This window comes from Cataglyphis hispanica, chromosome 2, assembly GCF_021464435.1.
Source record: "Cataglyphis hispanica isolate Lineage 1 chromosome 2, ULB_Chis1_1.0, whole genome shotgun sequence".
Taxonomy (NCBI): Eukaryota; Metazoa; Arthropoda; class Insecta; order Hymenoptera; family Formicidae; genus Cataglyphis; species Cataglyphis hispanica.
In genome coordinates this window covers 385,734-404,915 of record NC_065955.1, presented here as the reverse complement: position 1 = coordinate 404,915, position 19,182 = coordinate 385,734, and the positions used below count along the sequence as shown (strand labels likewise).

Sequence of the window (19,182 nt, the reverse complement as noted above, 5' to 3'; positions counted from 1 at the left end):
GTTAAATTATATTATTTACAAGTTATTATTTATAATACTGTTGATATGTATATATATTTTTTCTTTATATATACGTAACACAAGGCAAGAAAAAACAAACAGCATAGAATGTTTTCCTTGATTTTATTCCTATTAATTTCTCATTCCTATATCTATTTAATTTGAGATTCTTTATATAAATTCTTGATGAAAGTAAAAATTTATAAAACAATAAAAAGTATACATGTATATATATTAAAAGCATATAATTATTTTTTGAAGATTAGAATGCCGAATATTAAAACATATAATAAATATAAATACAATAGAGATTCTGCACACACAAAAAGTATTACAAAAGTAATATTTAAAAATGCACTCTCTTTTCTCTCTAATTTTTTATTAGAACACTAAGCGACATTAAGTTGTGACATGGAATCTGTGCAGACGTATATAAAAAAGTTACTTTTTATAGATACAATTACCATGCGTAAATAGGACAAAGTATTTAAGCTTTAATTGCTTCATCAAAATTATGTGGAAACCAGAGAAAGAAGTGCCTTCTTGTAATCTCCGGAAGTATCTCCCTATAATATATACACTCATTAATACAATAATTAAGTACAAACAATTTTTTATAAATAGTAAAATTTGAATTATGTGAAGAAGCTTCTTTGGAAAAAAACATAATATTTAGAGAATACACTTACAGCTATCCAACTTTCTAGTGATTTTCCATAGCGTTCCTCGAATGCCTTTTTAATATCACCCAAGTCAATTTCGCTTCGAGATACAATGATACGAATTAGCGTTCGATCTTTCGTGCCTATGCCATGCATACTGGTATACAAACGTTCAGCAAAGAATCCAACCTTTGACTTCACACATTTTACTGTCAATCAGAAATTACAATGTTATATATATGTATATATTAGAGGTGTATTAATGAATAATCTATGAAGAAATAGCATGGAGTAAATTAACACAAGAGAGTATATGCTTTCCATGCTACAAGATACTACATTCATAAGGTACTCAATTCAACTCTACTGTACTTGTATATAAAGTGTACAGATATAAGTAACATGAATGTTTTTTTGTATGTTATTTGTTAATAATTGCCGCATGCAGCGTCGGGAGATATTTATAATATATAGGCTCTGAAAAGTGTGTCCACACCATTTTCATGCATTTTATGGAATTTAACTAAATTATGCTCTTCAATAATTATTGCATAATAGAAATATCCTTTTTATAACAAAATCGGAAATATCACACGTAGATCGACAAGATATTATTAAGTGAAGGAGAATAGTGCGTGAGATAAAGAAAAATTTGGGTGATGCCTACTACATTTTATGTCGCTAAGATCTGTCATATACAATGTGTATGTTTGTGTTTAAAAATATCTAAGAATTAATCGGCAATCTCAGCAATAATCACATTAATAACTTTCTACAAATGGGCAGATAAAAGCTATATATGTAAAATCCTGCTAGGTAGTGACTTGCCTCTGCTTTGAAAAAATACTTTTCGATTGTTTTATAAAAACTCGCAGAAAGCGAAAAAAATGTATGCGAAAGGAGGGCCAGGTATACATTTCACGGAAACTTTGATTCGTGATATCATTTTATATTATCACGGGGTTATCGATATTCCATAATGTAATCGAGGGCTTATCGTTTTCCTTGTATTAAACTGCTATTTCAACCGCTTGCTCGTGTTCGCACTGAAACGCACAATTATTCTCATCTAAGCAGAACTAAAAAGAATGCATAAAAAAAAACTTTTCTTTCGATTGTTTCTTTTAATTATATTAATTGATTTTATAGCACATATATACATTTCTGCTTGTAAGAAACACAAGGACCAATCACATTATAAAATTAGTAACTGCGAATGATTTGTACATATTATTATCAATATTGCACATTTATGACAGCTTTTATATAAAACATAATTAATTAATGTGCGCTTATATGTGCGCGGGAAACTACCTACCTATTCCAAGCAGGCCTTTCTCAATATTGCCAGAAAATTCCTTCTTTATGGCAACTTCTATGTCATGTCCCGATATTTTTTCATATTCAATAAACGTTTGCCGCAATTGCTGATAACTTCGTGATACTAAAATCGCATTGAATTGTGATTCATCTGTGCCCCATTGTTTTTCGCCTACACAAAAGAGTTCAAGTTTAAAAAATGTATGTTATATTATAAAATACATCAAAAATTTTAGTTCCCAGATTAGGTATAAGAAATTGCTATCACGTACCAGCTTCATATAACGCTTGAGCATCAGCAGCAGCTTGAGCATGATCAATACCTTGATTTTCATCCCTGTTTGCCTGTACGAGAGACACTAATAATCTCTTGAAATGGCCAGATGTATCACCCTTCAGATCACTCTCAAGCGTTTTGCCATATACTGTTTGTAATAGATATGTTCATTAATTAATTAAAAAGATCGTCAATTATAAACATGCATAAAAAATCAAAATGGCAAAAATCTTACAATTCTCATAAAACGCAGCAATCGTACGAATGCCGTAATTACTGAGAGTACACAAAATCTCGACGATTGCCTCCTCATCCGTACCCATGCCGCTCACTGCATCGTGCAGCTCTTTGGCATAGTAATGTGGCAATGGTGTCATAAGAGCAACGATAACATCCTCCAATTTCCCGGTCAGTTCGCTCTTTAGATCGCTAATCAAATCCTTTCCATAGAGAGTCTTATACGCCTCCGCGATCTCCAGTCTTTGTACTATGCCTCTTTTTGTAATCACATCAATGATCGCCTTTTCATCCGTACCAAAGCCTTTCATCGCTTTACGCAAGATAGCAGCGTCTGCGTTCGCGTCAAATGGCTCAGCGGGATAAACAGTCGGAGTGCACTGGAACGTAATGTACGTACATGTTGGTATAATAATTGAATTTTATGAAATCTTCTATAGTATTTTTACAAACATTTTTACTTAAAAAAAAAAAAAAATTGTGCTCCGAAATTAAAATTATAATTTAAGTGTTGTTTAGAATCAATATAAATTAGAAAAAATTCATAAAATTACTTCTATGAGAATTAGTATTTTTAATTAATAGCTATATATCAGAAGTTATAATTAACATTTCTTTTTAATTTGATTTTATTTCGCGAAAAATTTTATTTCGCGCGCGATTAGTCATCACTTTGACAGAACGTGAATCGACTCGCAGAACTAGACTAACGTTAAAAATACAGATGATTGTTGTACATGTTTCGAAAATAGATCGATGCTACTAATTATCACATTTGAGGCGATGATTCCATCAAGACGGAATTTACGTACCTTGAATGGATAATATTGTTGTTGCGACATGGTTGTTTTTCTTCTCTCGATGTATCGATCGGCAGAAAATTACACGAGACCTTCTGTAAAACAAAAATTGTACGATGAGTGCGATGGAATGCGTCATACTTTTTTTACTTATACATCGACGTTCGTTGAATCGACAATTGTCGATTTGACGTTTCACGTAAAGAGCGACGTAATCGCTACATGACAAAGGATAAAGTAGCCATCCAAAGCCGGTATAAATGTCATTAAATTTAATTTCTGTTTAATTCTGTTAATTTATGTTTATATTGACATTAAAAATGAAGATTGTGTTTTGCGTATCCTTGAACCTGGCAATCTATCATCGATAGAAAACTCGAGAGAGAGAGAGATGACAGCTTTTTTTTAAATGATAATAAATCAATAATACGAAAGAAAAATTATATATGAAGGAAATGAGGACATACATGGCAAAGAGATACATTACCAAGATGAGCGATGACGTGATGAAGAACAAGCCAACGCTCGTAGGTTTCTCTTAGCTCTTAGCCTCCTCACTTTGAGATTTCTTAACTCGGTGGGAAAATTGAAACTGATTAACAATCAACGGAGATAGAGGATAGAAGGTCCGACTTGTACGAATGCCGGTTACTGAGTCGTCGCAGTCGTAGACACACCCACTTTCATGGATCACGGATCACGTCATCGCAGGTTCTCCCAAGGCAAAGCGATTGCCGATTGCGAGAGACGCGATTACGAAACTCCGTGCTCTGGCTACGTTCCACTTGATGATCGCAACGCTCCCGAGCATTATCTGTTTTTGTTTAACTTTCGATAAACAACAAGAATGAAAGATGATCTCACAGGCGTTGCAAAATTGCGATTCCCAAGTGGAACGTAACCTTCTTTCTTCTTTTTTTTGTATCTTCATGTAGAGATTAACACGTATTTAGAATTTGGATTTGGAGGGGTATATCTATCATATTCCTGACTCTTATGTCATCGAATAGAAGGAAGACTCTCTTTCTCTCCCATTTCTATACGATATTTTTGCATATAAATCAGTGTATACTTGTATAATTGGTATAATTAAATGAATTGAACTTTGGATCGATGATACGGAATTAATTGATATGATCACAAAAGAATAAAATAATATACAAAAAGCAAGTTTCTCTCGATAAACATAGACATAAATGTATACACGATGGTTGACCATAATAAATATAACCTCTATTTGGTGTATACTTGAGATCAACATTTCTTCTTTACCTTCTTTTACGAATATTTCTTCTCATTGAAAGCTATACCTTTTTCATCTAGCAGCTTACGAGATGATGAGCAATCTCACAGATGCCCATTGGTTTTCCCTGGCATCGCAGGGAAACATCTATTCGATGACTAAATTATGTTCTCCCAGTAGTTCCAACAAATTGTTAGTTGCATCATTGAAGAGAAAGATTTATTCCTGCGAATATCATCAAATGACAGAATTTCTGAGGCCTATGGTAAAGGAACTACTGTTTACGTACATTCCCAGTATGTAAACTATTATATACTTAAAGATTGTCTTTTTTTTTTTAAATTGGACACAATACACCTTACATTTAGAATGACAACTATTTGATTACCTATTTTCTATTTCTTTCTTTCAGGTGGTGCAGAAATTATCTCCATTGATGCTTATAATAAATCAGACACAGGAGATAGTTTCGTGATAGGAATAACAATTATGAAAACAAGCACAGACACAATCGAGAGGTACCTAAATATATACACAGAGGGTGCGATAGATGGTGAAGGGGATGAAGGTAGTTCAATTGAAGCTATAGCTCAGAATTGTCTGATGGTAGAACTATCATATACTCCTTACCACTTATATCATACTGTTTTACCACAATCAAATTTTACACACGAGGTAAATTAATAAGATGATACATGTTTTTCTTGTCAGTAAGTTGCTTAACATATTATACATATACTTTATGATAATACAAATAAAAATTTCTAGCTAGTTTGGTTAATATCCGGAAGCGATAATAAAATTCATATGATAAGGGAGGATAAATTAAGTCACGTTTATAGCGAGTCCTCCATTGAAAAATATTTTCCAGAGCTACATGACCTACGAGCAATCGCGTTATGGATTAATATTTATTATTATGACAATTATAAACGGTTTGTACTATAAACAAAAATTGTTTCACTCTTATGTCACTTCAATAGTATTTTGTACTTGCTAATCTTATACATATATTAAATACTAATCTAGGAGAGTCACCGCCGTTGGTTGTGAATGCGGTCTAGTCAAAGTTGCCGTGATAAACGTGATGGATCTACAAATTTCTCAAAGTTGGCTATTGAGATATGATAAGCCTGTACCTAGTGTGATAGTATTCCCCCAGCAAAATATCATTGATAAACCAGCATTCATAAACGCCAATGGTAAATATTTCAGGAAACATTACACATTTATATAATATTGTATAATTCTGAAGCTAATAAAATTACCAAATATTCTAGTTGAAGCTGAAAAATGTATTCCTGCAGACGACATCCCTAAATTAAACATTGTTATTTCAAGTACAAGTAACGCTGTTGTTTTTGAGTAAGTAATTTATGTATTACAAAGTATTAAAATACAAGAACTTGTTTTTTTTTTTACCAGAAATATTTTGGAACATGGCATGAAACGGGATATAATATTAAGCGGCAGCGAATCGTCGGATTGCATTCTGTGCTGTTGCATAGCAGACATAAATATGGATGGTCAAAACGAGATATTACTCGGCACTTACGGTCAGGAAGTTCTGATTTTCGAATTGACGAATAATGCATGGGAATTAAGTGCTAGAAAATTATTCGACGCTCCTGTGCATTCTATAAGTTACATGGATATAACAAATGATGGAATAAAAGAACTGATTGTACTCACGCAACGGGGTGTACACATATTACAGGTTTTACACATATGCTTTCACATATATTTCTTCACATAATCTAAAATGTATTTTTAAAGAAGATATCATACATTCTCTTTTTTTTTTATCTTTTTATATAGCATGATATAGCTGACGTACGAACAAAATGGAAAGAACGTTATGGAAAATTATTTAATATTACTCGGGAAAAATTATAGTACGTAACAGAAGATGATAAATTTCCTTTATATATTTTACATCTATGTCATATATATATATATATATATATATATATATATATATATATATATATATTGTATATACTATTTTCAATTTAGGTTAAATATGTGATAAAAAAAAACAAAAAATATATCTTTGTTAAATTATTTTGAAACTGAAAGAAAATATAATACAAGATTGTTAAATCTATTTTGTATTTTTTTTCAAAGTAACCAGATAGACGGGAAATACTCGACACGCACGGATATCCGAAGTAATTAAAATACTCGAGTATTTCAATAACTCTAATATTAATAACTCTAATATGTTCAGACTTTGGAAAAGAAAATATAGAGTGTAAAAAGAAACAGAAAGATCTATGCACTTTTAAGAGATAAATCGACCAATCAAATATATAGTATAAAATATACTTATTTGCGTTTAAAAATCTACTTATCCGAAGTGTTTGATTAATCAATCAGAATAAGGAACTCTTACTCTTAATATATCAATCTATTCTTTTTGTTCTGACGAGTAGACTTTCGAACGCAACTCTATTGCATGTTTTACGTTAAAATTGGTTTTATACATTAATTATAACACAGCTATGCTGAACAGTTCTTAAAAATTTATCGCGCAGATTTATATAACCGCGCAAAATGTATACATAAAGAGATCCGCCAATCACGACATGAAGGACGTTGTATCGCGTGTATTGTATGGATATGCGTGATTGGTTGATTTCTCTGTGGATAAAAGTTTTTATATGCAAATTTCCATTCGGTCGGATCTTGAGTGGGGAAACGAAGGGCCTAGCCTATGTGACGTTTGTGACAGTTGTCACTAACTTGTCACTGTTTGCCACGCGCACGTGGCAGCGGCACATCTGCCACACGGTATATAAATATATACCATTCAGATCGGACAGTTATGGTCATGACCGTTCGTGGTGATCGCGTACCGAGAAGAAGTGTCACTGATGATCAATATATCGCCGTATCCACGCTGCCGCTCGCCACTGATTGAAGTCCGGGTTGCCAGCTGACTCGTACTCATCCGCGTCCGCGCTCGTAGCCACGATGACGAGCAAGAAGGGTCACACCCTCCGTATAGAATCCGAGATCGATCGGAATCGCGAGGAGGGTAACTGGAAAAAGGTTATAGAATTGGCGGAACATCTAAAAGTCCAATACCCCAGCAACGGTAAAATATATTCATCACTTTTATCTTTCTGTGATTCTGTAAGGATCCGTTCCTCTCACCTCGCGAAAGGTTATCTTCGCTTCAACATCCTGCCATTTCCGTTCGCGCTCAAAAACATCTCACATCGTATAAAGATCAAGGACAACTGTAGAGTTCGCGTAAATGTCACACTCATCTTATTTAATTATATATAGAGTATCACGTATCTTTAATTACAATATTTTTGCATCATCATATAATTGCTTTTCTGCATTGCAAAGAATGAAGAAGAATTGATTTTTATACAATGTATTATCTTTCTCTCATGTGTATCACAATAGAATTGATAAATTTTCCTAAATATTTTTTTAAATGTCATGTTTCTTTCGAATATCGATAAATATTTGATAAATATCTGATAAAATTTGTTCAATGTTTGAACATAGTTGCATAAACATAGAAGGAAATGTCATAACAATTTTATTTTGCATGACAGAATGTTTGGCAAACTTTTTATGTGGAGAGGGAAGATTGGAGAGTTTCTTAGAGCAAACTCCACCGATAGATGCCAATATCAGCAAGGCTCGAAATGGACTAGTGGAAACAAGAAAGTACTTGATATTAGCTGCTAATGAAAAAGATAAACAGGTATTATAATATTAAAGTAAGAAAGAAACATAAATGGAGGAATAAAAATTAGTTGTATATATGCAATATAAAATTTTTCTTTTAATAATTTGCAATATATTTCAGGCTTTAGTTGTACTGGATGCCCACCTGCTACTTGGAAAACTTCATTATGCAATGGGAATGTATGAGGATGCGCTTCACCACTATCAGCAAGCCGAACTAGATACACTCACAGAAAAACAATTACCTTGTCGAAGTTTACGTATTATAGCAGAATCATATGCAATTAAAGGTTTGCAATTGATAACTATTATAGCTCCTTTCTTTCTTCTGACAATAGTGTAGTATGTTTTAGTGTAATATTTGAAAAAGTACACATTAACAGCTTGCTTTTTATAGTTTTCTCTGTTTTCTCTTTTAACAGTAGTTTTTAAGTTTCATAGTTATATGGTTCAAAATATATTATTCGTTATTTGTAAAATCATATCAAACATAGATATTTTATAATAGATATTATAATTTGAAACAATATATTTGGACAATTCTATCACGTATATTGTCCTTTCATTAACATGTGTTTACGCACGATTCTAATTTTACATAACAACAAATTAATTAGACATTTATTTAATTTGTAAAATTATTATCTAGTATATTTATTTATTACTGATCCATATATCATTTAGAAAAAGAAAGATTGTTTACTTTAGACACAGACAAACATTTGTCCTGCCGAAGACTGCGCATTATAGCAGAATCATATGCAATCAAAGGTTTGTACGCTTATTTGCTTCATTTTGCTTATACTTATTTAGTAATTTATCTAAGTTACTAATGTGCACATCATATATATTGCACACTTATATAATAATATCTGTTGTATTAAGATATAGAATAGTCTGCTTGTATATGCTTTGGCTAGATTTATACAAGAATGTATAGCAGCATGTTATTTCATTTTTGTGCACAATGTTTAATACTTATAGAAAAAATTCACAAAGAATAATTTTTTCAAATAACGAATTTTTAAATAAAAATTTAATTTTTGTTTTTTTTTAAACTTAGTTTTATCTCTATTTGTTTTCTTAACAAATGCATTTAATTTATTGTCGCAGTGAATTTACGGGAAGGATGAGTACAGAGAGATCTTTGTTAATGACAAAGAATGAAATTATAAATATAATTATATAAGTTTTGTAAAGTATATTTTTTTAATCATTTTTGAGCACTAGAAATTTTAGACTAATTTTAATTTTATATTAAATCTATTAAATCTACATTAAATGTATCAGTAGCTTTTGATTGATACTATAAACTGTTGTTTGATTCAGGTCTCTGTCTTGAAAGGCTGCCACCAAACTCCAAGTCGAAATACAAGATTGCAGAATGGCATGAGCAAATAATCAAGTGTTACGAGATTTCTGGCGATTTAACGCTAGTGTATTTGCAAGAGCAGGATAAAATCGCTATGCAGCAACAAAATGGTATTTCCACCATAAGCACAAATAATACAGGTAATTGATAGGCTCAATTTCACAAACAGCGAGCAGCTTTCATTCTTTAACATTATGTTATCTGTACAGGTTCCACACAGTCGCCAGTTTGCACTACAAAACATGTCGGCCCCATCTTGGAAACCGCGTTGCAAAGAGCGCCGATACTGTACATTCAAGCCGGCAATATACAAGCCGCCATTAATCGTTACAGGTGTATATAAATTACGCAATTTGTAATATAATCTTGATGTGTTTATTATAAAAATTATACTTTATAGAATCTATAAATTTTTTAATCATTAAAAAAGCTCTTGTATGTTTAATATATAACGTTTATTAACATTATTTTCACCTAGCTCTATAAATGGTTGTATAATCTCTTTCGATTCTTGTAGGGAAGTTTTATCCGCTGTTGAATCTACAGCCACTCAGAGTCTGCGAGTAACGCTGACGAGACAGTTGGCAGAAGTGTTGTTGCGTGGCATAAGCGGCGCCGATTACAAGGCACCGGAGGGACAAGGCGACACAACGGGTACGGTAATTATAACGAAAAGTCTCATCCGTTTCTATTGAAAAGAAAATATCATCAATGTTGATGTTAGTTGCCGTGAGTAATAGACGAACAAATCACCACTCGTCATCGGATTCGCCATGGAAACCAAAGAAATACGCGGGACCGAATATGTTTGTTCCGCGAAACGAATATGAGGAAACGATTTTGTTATTGTTAATCAGCGAGGCCATGGCGGTGAGAGACGCCGTTCTCAGCCAATCACCCGAATTTAAGGAAGCCCGGATACATGCGTTCGAAAATGCCACCGCTGTCTATGACCTGCTCACGGTCGTCGTCGTTAGATGGAGTCAAGTGGAACTCCTACACGAAGTTAAGACGGTTTTTTATTTATCAAATCTTATTTTTACACTATCGTTGTTTTATCATAAAACTCATTGTTATTCATTGTCTCCTAACAGTCTTTCGAAAGAGCGATGAAATTTTCTCACGAAGAGGCGCATGTATGGACGCAATATGCACTATGCCTGATAAGTATGGGAAGATATATGCACGCGTATAGAGTTCTGAAAGTAGTGGCAAGACTATCATCTCAAAAAGTAATGCCTTGTCTGTTGGCTGCAAGGCTGTGCTACGAGCAATTAAATATGGTAAATAATATATTCTCTTTTTTCACATTTTATTATCTATAAGATCTAAAAGAATCTAAAAAAATATTTTCAAATTGTTTATGAGCAGATAAGCGAAGGTATCGAATGGAGTCAGAAAGCACTTCAACGCGAGACTGCGAGTCCACAGGGGATGCAATCCAGATGTCATCTATATATTGGAATCGGTCACAGTATGCTTTCCGCAAATACGATCGTGAAACAGGATAAAGTGAATCATACGAATACCGCGTTGGATTGCTTTCAGAAGTATGTAACGAAGCTCGAACGAAGGTCGATGCATATTAAAAAAGATTCACTTTTGTGAATTTTTCCTTGTAATAAAAGATTGTTTTTTTCTTTTAATAGAGCGCAACAGTGTGATCCAAATGATCATCTAGCCGAGTATTACCTGGCTCACGAGTATGCGATAAACAGACAGATAACAGACGCTATTGTGCACGTGAAGATTGCGCTGAATTTACGAGCAGAACACATTCCGTCGTTGCATTTATTCGCGTTACTTTTGTCAGCGCATAAACAATATTCCGAGGCTTTGCACGTAATAAACAGTGTATTGGAAGAATATCCGGACAATTTGAATTTTCTTTATGTGAAAGCACATCTTGAATTACGAAGTATTGGCGGTGTCGACGCGTTATACACCATCAGCCACATGTTACATCTGTGGAAAAATCTCTACGAGGATCAGACAAATGTTAATTGTAATGAGCAGCAAAGCGAGAGGCGTAGCGAAACTAGAAGTGTTTTTCAACTTTATACATCAGAGATGTCTGATAAAGATTCTAGTGAGTTAATGCGAATCAAATAACGATTAATAGAAAAATGACTATAATGATTAAATTATATAATTTTACAAAAAAAAATTTAATCGTATAACTCGTGATATATTTATTTTTTAATGTATCCCGTAATGCGTTTTATTAAACTCTGAAATCTAATTATTGATTTCAACATAAAAAACACAAACTTTTGACTAAATGATGACAATTTTCGATAAGGTTCTCTGCATGCACAATCGCTAGCCGCTTCAAGAGTCGAGCACGCCCTTTCTGAAGTCGCTTCGTCGATTAGCTCGTTTACACCAAAACCAGGACCTCAAAGAGCGTGGTTGCTGCAACTACAAATCTGGCTCTTACTCACAGAGGTTTTTCTTATTTTGGATCAGCCAAATGGCGCCGTTCTGTCTCTCCAAGAAGCTACCAATATCTTTCCACTGAGCCACCATATTATGTACACGGTATAATAGCTCGCGAGGCTTCTCACTTTTACGAATCTTGATGTTTAAGAATTCTCAGATTAAATGATTCACCAGAAGATTATTATATAATGCTGATAATCACGCGCAATTATCTCTTTGTAGCGTGGCCTTTTACATGAATATAAGCTGGAATATACGGAAGCGAAGCAATGCTACCAAAATGCTGTTTCAATTAATCCTTCACACATAAAGAGTTTACAACATTTGGTAATAATTGTCATATTGCATATATTAATTCTCAAACATATATATTTTATGCGATTTTTTATATACATTTTATACATTGTAATCGCTTTTATAATTATTATAGAGAAAAATTTATCAATCTACTGTAATTTCTTATATATCAGATTATATTAATATATATTTGCAGGGTCTTATATATCATTATTTGGGCAGCCAAAGACTGGCTGAGAAGACCTTGAGGGATGCCGCAAAGATCGATCCAAACTCCCATCAGACTTGGTATTATATGACTTTAATTAATCGTACTAAAATTAAATGCAATATATCGTAGTATGATATTATCTATAACGATTCATTAATGATAGCTTATTGGAACATTTGTATTTTACATTATCGATTATCTTAAAAATCGTCGCGGTAAATCGATCATTAAGATATTAATAGAGTCGATTCATATATTTTGTCATTTTTATTCAACATTAATTAATTTTATATATATTATCGATATGATTTACTGTTGGAAATTATTAAAAAGTATGAGAAATGTCGCATTTTTTCAGGTACAATCTGGGAATGGTGTTGGAATCGTTGGGTGAAGTGGAGGCTGCTAGTGATTGTATGGCAACGGCGTTGGAAGTCGAGACGACAAATCCCATTTTACCGATTCTATCGATACCGGTGACCTTTGAATGATTGGAGAAAGAGAAGAAAGAAATCTCCAATTTTTCTTAGGATAATGAAACTCTAGATCACGGTTTATCTATCTCGCTGTATCTCCGCGGGCATTTTCTCGCCTTTCCATCAATAGTACCTGGACACGTTGTACTATTGTAAAAACTTATTGTTGAAAGAGAAAGAGAAGATACTTTAATTGTATAAATAGTTGCAGTTGATGTAATAAATTCGAATAAAGTCTTACCTCTCTCGATTCCGAGCATTCGCGGAACTATTAGCAATGTGACGTAACTATTTCGTGAAAAAAACCTACATTAATGCAGGATTTAGAAATATATATATAACTCTCCCATTGCATGTTTCACTGCGCTCCGGATACGAGTAATTATCGCAAGTGTTTGTATTCGATACGAATGATCGTGGCCATTGCTGTTTTAAAAATTTCTACAACGCTTAAGACGTGTTGAGTCTGACAAAAATTTTGTAGCTTTTTTTTTTATTCCTACAAAAATTCGATTGACTTACGCGTATGTAGTAACTCGAATGTACCTGGATACGCGGTGACTGCGCGAAATCTATTTCGATATTTATCGAGTTTAACATTACTTTAGTTTATCATATATATAATAAGATCGTTAAATTTTCATTATGCCTGACGATTCAATCGCGCTCGCGCGCATCGAATGCAGATTACCGCGCAAATCTCTGCGACAATGCGCATATGTGATGGCCCAAATTTTGCGTATGATGCGAAATCGGACGGATGGATGGATGGCTGGATGGGCGGACAGACAGAAGGAAAAGTCTGGTGCAATGCCTCTAAAAATGTAGTAATTTATTTTTATAGAAATCGATACGGGGACGATGATATATTTTATCCGGGCAACGCAATGGTTGATCTCCGTTTTCCCTCTGTCTCCTCTCTCTGCCTCATCCCTCGCACCCTTTACAGGCGAATAAAAAGTTGCCTTCCTTCGATCGTCGTCGAATATACAATCCGGGTATACGCTTGACACGTAATAACAGTTGTACATATATATAGAACGTATACGCGAATGGTAGAGTCGCGTTATCGTTAGGAAAGGTAGCTATTTTCTTTTGTGTAATCGATATAATAATGTTATACATGCATGGCCTGGTTTAGCACACACGGGGAAAACGCCTTGGATCGTCTTTGCTGGGAGAGTAGAAGGAGAGCGTATTGACGCGCCTTCCTTATGCAGGGCCACATTCGAGAGGACCACTCATTGTCATCTCGAATTTCAAGTTACCTCCCTCAATCGGACTATCATTGAGAGATATGTACGTTCCAGTTTGATTGACCGGGCGATTGTAGAAACTGCGCGTGAGTTTGGCAAGTGTCCCTAAAAGTCATCCGGACGAATATTCGAGAAATCAGAATATCTCTCTTCTTCAATTTTTTTTTTTTACATGAGTGTACTTAATTGACGCAAACTTACAGAAAATACAACTAAAATCTAAAAAAATTATAAAATAATTGACATAAAAAATACTATTACACTATTATAATTCTACGCGTATTCGATTTATGCGATTGTGTATAATAACGTATGTATAAAGAGTGGAAAAAGGTCACATGGGTTCTAAACGTAAATGTAAATTGTGTAAAACGCGGAAGGCAAATATATATATATATATATATATATATATATATATATATATATATTTAAATTTATATAATGAAGATTTATTGCGTCACTTTGAATCGAACCTGGCGAGACGCAGCTTTATATCCAGACTTTCCGCATTTTGTACGTTTAATACACTATTCCTCATCCCATACTAAAAAATCCACATTATGAGTATTCTTAAAAAAATATATATAAAAGTGCCGCGCACAGCTATAGACATTTATGTGTATGTATATGTTTATCTCTTTTTACTCGTTCGATATTAAAAAAGTACGGTTTGAATTCTCTTTTTTTTTCATTGAGCGTCACCTTGGACAGAGATATTAAAATAATTTGGGAAGAGAGAGGAAGAGAGATTATTTTTCATCGAATTAGACGGCGTCGCGAGCTAAACGAATCTTGAAAAAAAAAAAAAAAAATTGCATCACGTTTCTCGATTTTTCTCTTACTGCGTCGAGTATTGGGATATATTGCGCAACACAAAACGGAATTTCATTTTCTCTCTCTCTCTATCTCTCGTTATCTATCTATCTATCTTTGTCGAGGCGAATCATCCATCCTGCTCGCGCAAGGACGCGAGGAATATCAATTTTTAACGGGCGATAGCGTGACCGTGCGCGAAAGACCATTACGGTAAAATTAACATTCTTTACTGCGGCTCTTCTATTAAATTCCCTTCCTCCACCTGCCTGTTTGCCTGCATGACTCGCCTACCTACCTAGCTAGCTATCTACCTATCTACCTACCTACCTACCTACCTACCTACCTACCTACCTAATACCCACCCATCCTACCTACCCCTATCTGCCTACACCTACACTTAGCTACCTATCCTGAGAAAACCCACCCCGGTACCAAGCACGTCCCCTCTATACGCCCCCGTTCTCTCCCTCGCTTTGCGTTATCCCCCCCCCCCTCACCCTGTATAACGAGATTACCGCGGTCGTACCGTTTCGCCGTCCCGTTCTATCGCGTGTCGCATTGCGCGTCCTAACGTGCGCAGGCTCGACGCATACGACGTGCTGTGCGGTATCGCGTCATCGTGCGTAGCGAAGACGACGATGATGATGACGATGACGACAATAACGATGATAATTATGATTATGGCAACAACGAGACTTTCGAAGCCAACACCATCGAAGAGATACGGCGGATAGGAGCGACCTTTTGGAGCACCTTTTACGTCAATGACGCTAGCCTTTAGACAACGCTCTCTCGGGGGGTTTGTCGTCGGGTGTCGGCGACGGGACCGACCGCGACGCAGCAGCTTCGCGTGTTTGACGACGCGACGGAACACGGCAGGGCACGGGCAGCACGACATGACACGACACGACGCGACACGGTGTGGCGTGGTTCGCCGGCATCGATTTTTGCCGCGACACGGCAGCGTTTCCCGCGAAGCGTGTCGGTATACATCCTTAGCGTCTGGCGTGTACGTACGTACATACGTATATATGTAATGCACGTATACCGTATATCGTGCTTGGCGCATTACGCATCCGCAGAGCCGCATGGCTATGCGTTAAGATACAATCGACCGGCTTGATCCCCGCCCTCTTTTACCGTTATCCTTTTTTTTTCTCCTCCACATCGGCCACTCTTTTCTCTCCCTTTCGGGGGAGCGGAAAATCGCTCGACGAGAGCGACGAAGGAGGCCTCCCCTCTTTCTCTTTGCGTCGCGAATAATTTTTCCGCGAGCGCGCACGCGACGTCGTCGCTAATTTGCCTTATCGACAACGCGCCATGCGGGTCCGCCGTCGAGCGAGCGTAACCGTCGCTCCTGTCTTTGGGATATATCGGTCATGGTCAACGACGACGACGGAGCGGTTAACGATTCATCGGACGACACGCATACACACGCGCGCACATACATACCGTGGGGAAACGGAGCGGTGCGGACGCGAACGGCGGGGTGTTCCTGGCCGCCGCGTCGCCGTGTTCCTGGCCGGAATGCGCCAACGATCGATATGTGCCGTGCGCGCTATACGCTCTTTTGCGAGAAAAAGAAATTTGGCGTCCCCCTCGACGAGAGAAAACGCGGGTGCGCGCGCGCGCGTTTTCGCTCATCCGTCTCCCCCGAGAGAACAGGGGTCGCCGTCCCGACGGTCCTCTTTATGCATATTACGTCGCGCTGCTGATCGAGAAAAGCCTTGGCTGTCGCATGCGGCATGCGGCATTCGGCGCGTCTCTCGATTGTCAATCTCGGGATTGAACTCAAATTTCCATTTCCTATTCTAAAATCCAGAAAATCCCACCTAGCCAAAGATTCAATTTAGCGAATGTAATAATAATAAACGGGCATTTTTATTCCGCATTTCGAAAAATCATTTAAACGCTCGATAAATAATTACGTCATTATAAACGAAAATAATATAAGATGCTATGTAAATTATATAGAAAATGATGGAAAAGAGAGATTTAAAATTCATAATAATTATAATACACAATTTTCGTCTCTCCCATGATCGATCTCCGCGAGAAATATAGCGTCATTCTGAATATAGATACGCTCCAAACGTCGCAACTGTAACCACAAGTGAGACAGAAACCGCATCGTGTTTTCGCGCACCTGTCGCCGATAATTTTCTCTCTTCTTTCGAATGCGACAAAAATCGACTTTAATGATGAGGCGACGCGTTTCTCCTCATCTTCACCAGTCTCTTCCCCTCCTCCCCTTCCTCCTTCTCCTCGTTGCAGGTGCGATATCTACGATTATTTAGTTTCTATAACTATGGAAAAAATGCGCACGTGCGCGCGCGCGACCGGCCGGCCGCAAAGTGGCGCGTTGAATTAATCGTCGCGCGCGCGGCGCGACTTGCGTAGGCCATCTTCGTATAAAATCACCCTCGTAAAAATTTTAGGCCCCCTTCCCCCCTCCACCCCGTCGAGCTTATAATATTGTTATTCGCGACGGGAGAAAACGCGCGTCGTTCGATAAAATTAAACGGAGGGATAACGATTTCGCGGATTATTTATACGGCTTATTAGGCGGGGTCGAGAACGGGAATTTCTCAATATATAATTTCTCTATATGTATAGTTTCAGTCAACTTCCCTCTCTCGTGACGTATGTGATTTCGATGTTAAAAAACGGTTCGCAACAGTAAGGCTTGTGTCCCATGAAAAAAGCGTGTAGTTCGTAAAGTCAACGAGATTGAATCAATATAAGCTATATATAATGGACACGATGGCCTTGTACAATTTGGTCATCGATAGTTATCGATAATATTTCAATTTTTTTAAATGCATCTTATCGACGAGTGTAATTTCCGCATACACACGTACGAGTACGCAATGCAGAACTTTTGGAGAATATAATGTATACGTGCAATTCCAAAGTAGAGCAGACGGCGCGAGTACGAACGAGAGAGAAAGAAACAGTTGGATCGAGAGAGAGAGAGAGAGAGAGAGAGAGTGGGGAAGAAAGGAGACCGAGAAGATTATGAGACAGAGAGAAAGAGAGAGAAAGGAGTCGAGAAGCTTCTCGCGTATAATCTTGCCTTATCTTTATAGATGTGCGTACAGAACATAATCGAGTTAAGAATTTTATCGATAAACAGTCAATTTTATAGTTGCGTACGCTCGTAGCGCGATTATACGTTATCTGACACCACCGTCAAATTGCCGCACTGACACACATACCAGGAAAGTGGAAATAGTATATAGGCAAAGCGGCGGGACTGCGGATGCAGGGTGGGGGGAAGGAAGAGGGTGAGAGAGGAGCGAAACTGAGAGAATGACTGTAGACTAAAGAGAGGGAGAGGGAGAGAGAGAGAGAGAAATGAGAAAGAGGAAAGGTAATAGGAGAAAGGCAAAAGGGACGTAGGAAAGGGGTACGGAGGACAAGGGCGACGACGACTATAACGACGACGGTACGGCCAGATACGATAAATTTTCGCGCTTTACACCCGCCTGTAAATTCCTCGTGAAGGTGGAGACCCGTGCTAGAACGCTCACCGATAAAATTGATCAAAATCAATACCCGGGAAAGAGAGAGGGAGATAAGAGACGAAAAAAGAGAGGGAAAACGTGAGAAAATTACAATGGCTCTCTAGTTCTCTATCTTCTTTTTGTCCCCATCTCTGTCTCTCTTTCTCAATCTCTCCATCTTTCTCCGTTTTGCTTCGGGTAGATCCAATTTGCGTCGTCATACACGAAAGCGATAGGTTTCTTTTACATAGCGTGGTTTCTCGTTAAAAGGCCCTTATTTCATTAAAAAGAAAAAGAGAAAAGAGAGAAAGATTCGATCGATAAAAGGGTAATACCGAGGCCAACGAGCCATGGCTTAGATTATATGTGTCAAGAGAGAGAGAGAGAGAGAGAGAGAGAGAGAAAGAGAGAGTCTACATAAAAGGATTATTCGAAATCCCATGTGCGATACACGAGGCTCAAAAACTACTGGTTTGCGAAACGTCATGCCATTTTGCAATGACGCGATCTCATCCCACGATGAAAAGAGAGGGAAGGAGTTACAAAGTTAGTAAGA

At 36.5% G+C, this 19,182-nt stretch overlaps 3 protein-coding genes across 7 annotated transcripts; 2 read left to right on the top strand and 1 right to left on the bottom strand.

Annotated features, from left to right (window-relative positions):
* Nucleotides 1–104: 104 nt before the first annotated feature.
* Nucleotides 105–3,970, bottom strand: LOC126857573 (annexin B9). 2 transcript variants are annotated; one of them, XM_050607179.1, is made up of 7 exons: nt 3,784–3,970; nt 3,309–3,388; nt 2,495–2,876; nt 2,255–2,407; nt 1,981–2,154; nt 690–871; nt 105–566 (listed from the first exon to the last, which is right to left on the bottom strand). In XM_050607179.1, the coding sequence occupies exons 2-7, from the start codon at nt 3,336–3,338 to the stop codon at nt 513–515; spliced, it is 975 nt and encodes a 324-aa protein (XP_050463136.1). In that variant the 5' UTR covers nt 3,339–3,388; nt 3,784–3,970; the 3' UTR covers nt 105–512. The 2 variants fall into 2 exon arrangements, with proteins under 2 accessions (XP_050463136.1, XP_050463127.1); XM_050607170.1 differs by having other exon boundaries at nt 3,309–3,391; nt 3,784–3,968.
* A 154-nt stretch (nt 3,971–4,124) lies between these two features.
* LOC126857558 (KICSTOR complex protein kaptin-like) lies at nt 4,125–6,646 on the top strand. Of its 3 annotated transcripts, none has more exons than XM_050607143.1 (8): nt 4,125–4,266; nt 4,623–4,835; nt 4,952–5,214; nt 5,308–5,474; nt 5,569–5,741; nt 5,820–5,904; nt 5,965–6,256; nt 6,358–6,646. In XM_050607143.1, exons 2-8 carry the CDS (start codon nt 4,631–4,633, stop codon nt 6,433–6,435), a joined length of 1,263 nt encoding a protein of 420 aa, XP_050463100.1. In that variant the 5' UTR covers nt 4,125–4,266; nt 4,623–4,630; the 3' UTR covers nt 6,436–6,646. The 3 variants fall into 3 exon arrangements, with proteins under 3 accessions (XP_050463100.1, XP_050463090.1, XP_050463080.1); XM_050607133.1 differs by having other exon boundaries at nt 4,138–4,266; nt 4,620–4,835; XM_050607123.1 differs by lacking the exon at nt 4,125–4,266 and having other exon boundaries at nt 4,273–4,835.
* Nucleotides 6,647–7,185: 539 nt separating this feature from the next.
* LOC126857439 (tetratricopeptide repeat protein 7B) lies at nt 7,186–13,298 on the top strand. 2 transcript variants are annotated; one of them, XM_050606866.1, is made up of 15 exons: nt 7,186–7,639; nt 8,115–8,266; nt 8,372–8,540; nt 8,959–9,021; nt 9,580–9,762; nt 9,832–9,955; nt 10,140–10,276; nt 10,347–10,627; nt 10,717–10,905; nt 10,994–11,172; nt 11,272–11,711; nt 11,925–12,163; nt 12,287–12,391; nt 12,558–12,649; nt 12,931–13,298. In XM_050606866.1, exons 1-15 carry the CDS (start codon nt 7,516–7,518, stop codon nt 13,061–13,063), a joined length of 2,610 nt encoding a protein of 869 aa, XP_050462823.1. In that variant the 5' UTR covers nt 7,186–7,515; the 3' UTR covers nt 13,064–13,298. The 2 variants fall into 2 exon arrangements, with proteins under 2 accessions (XP_050462823.1, XP_050462833.1); XM_050606876.1 differs by lacking the exon at nt 8,959–9,021.
* The last annotated feature ends 5,884 nt before the right edge of the window (nt 13,299–19,182 follow it).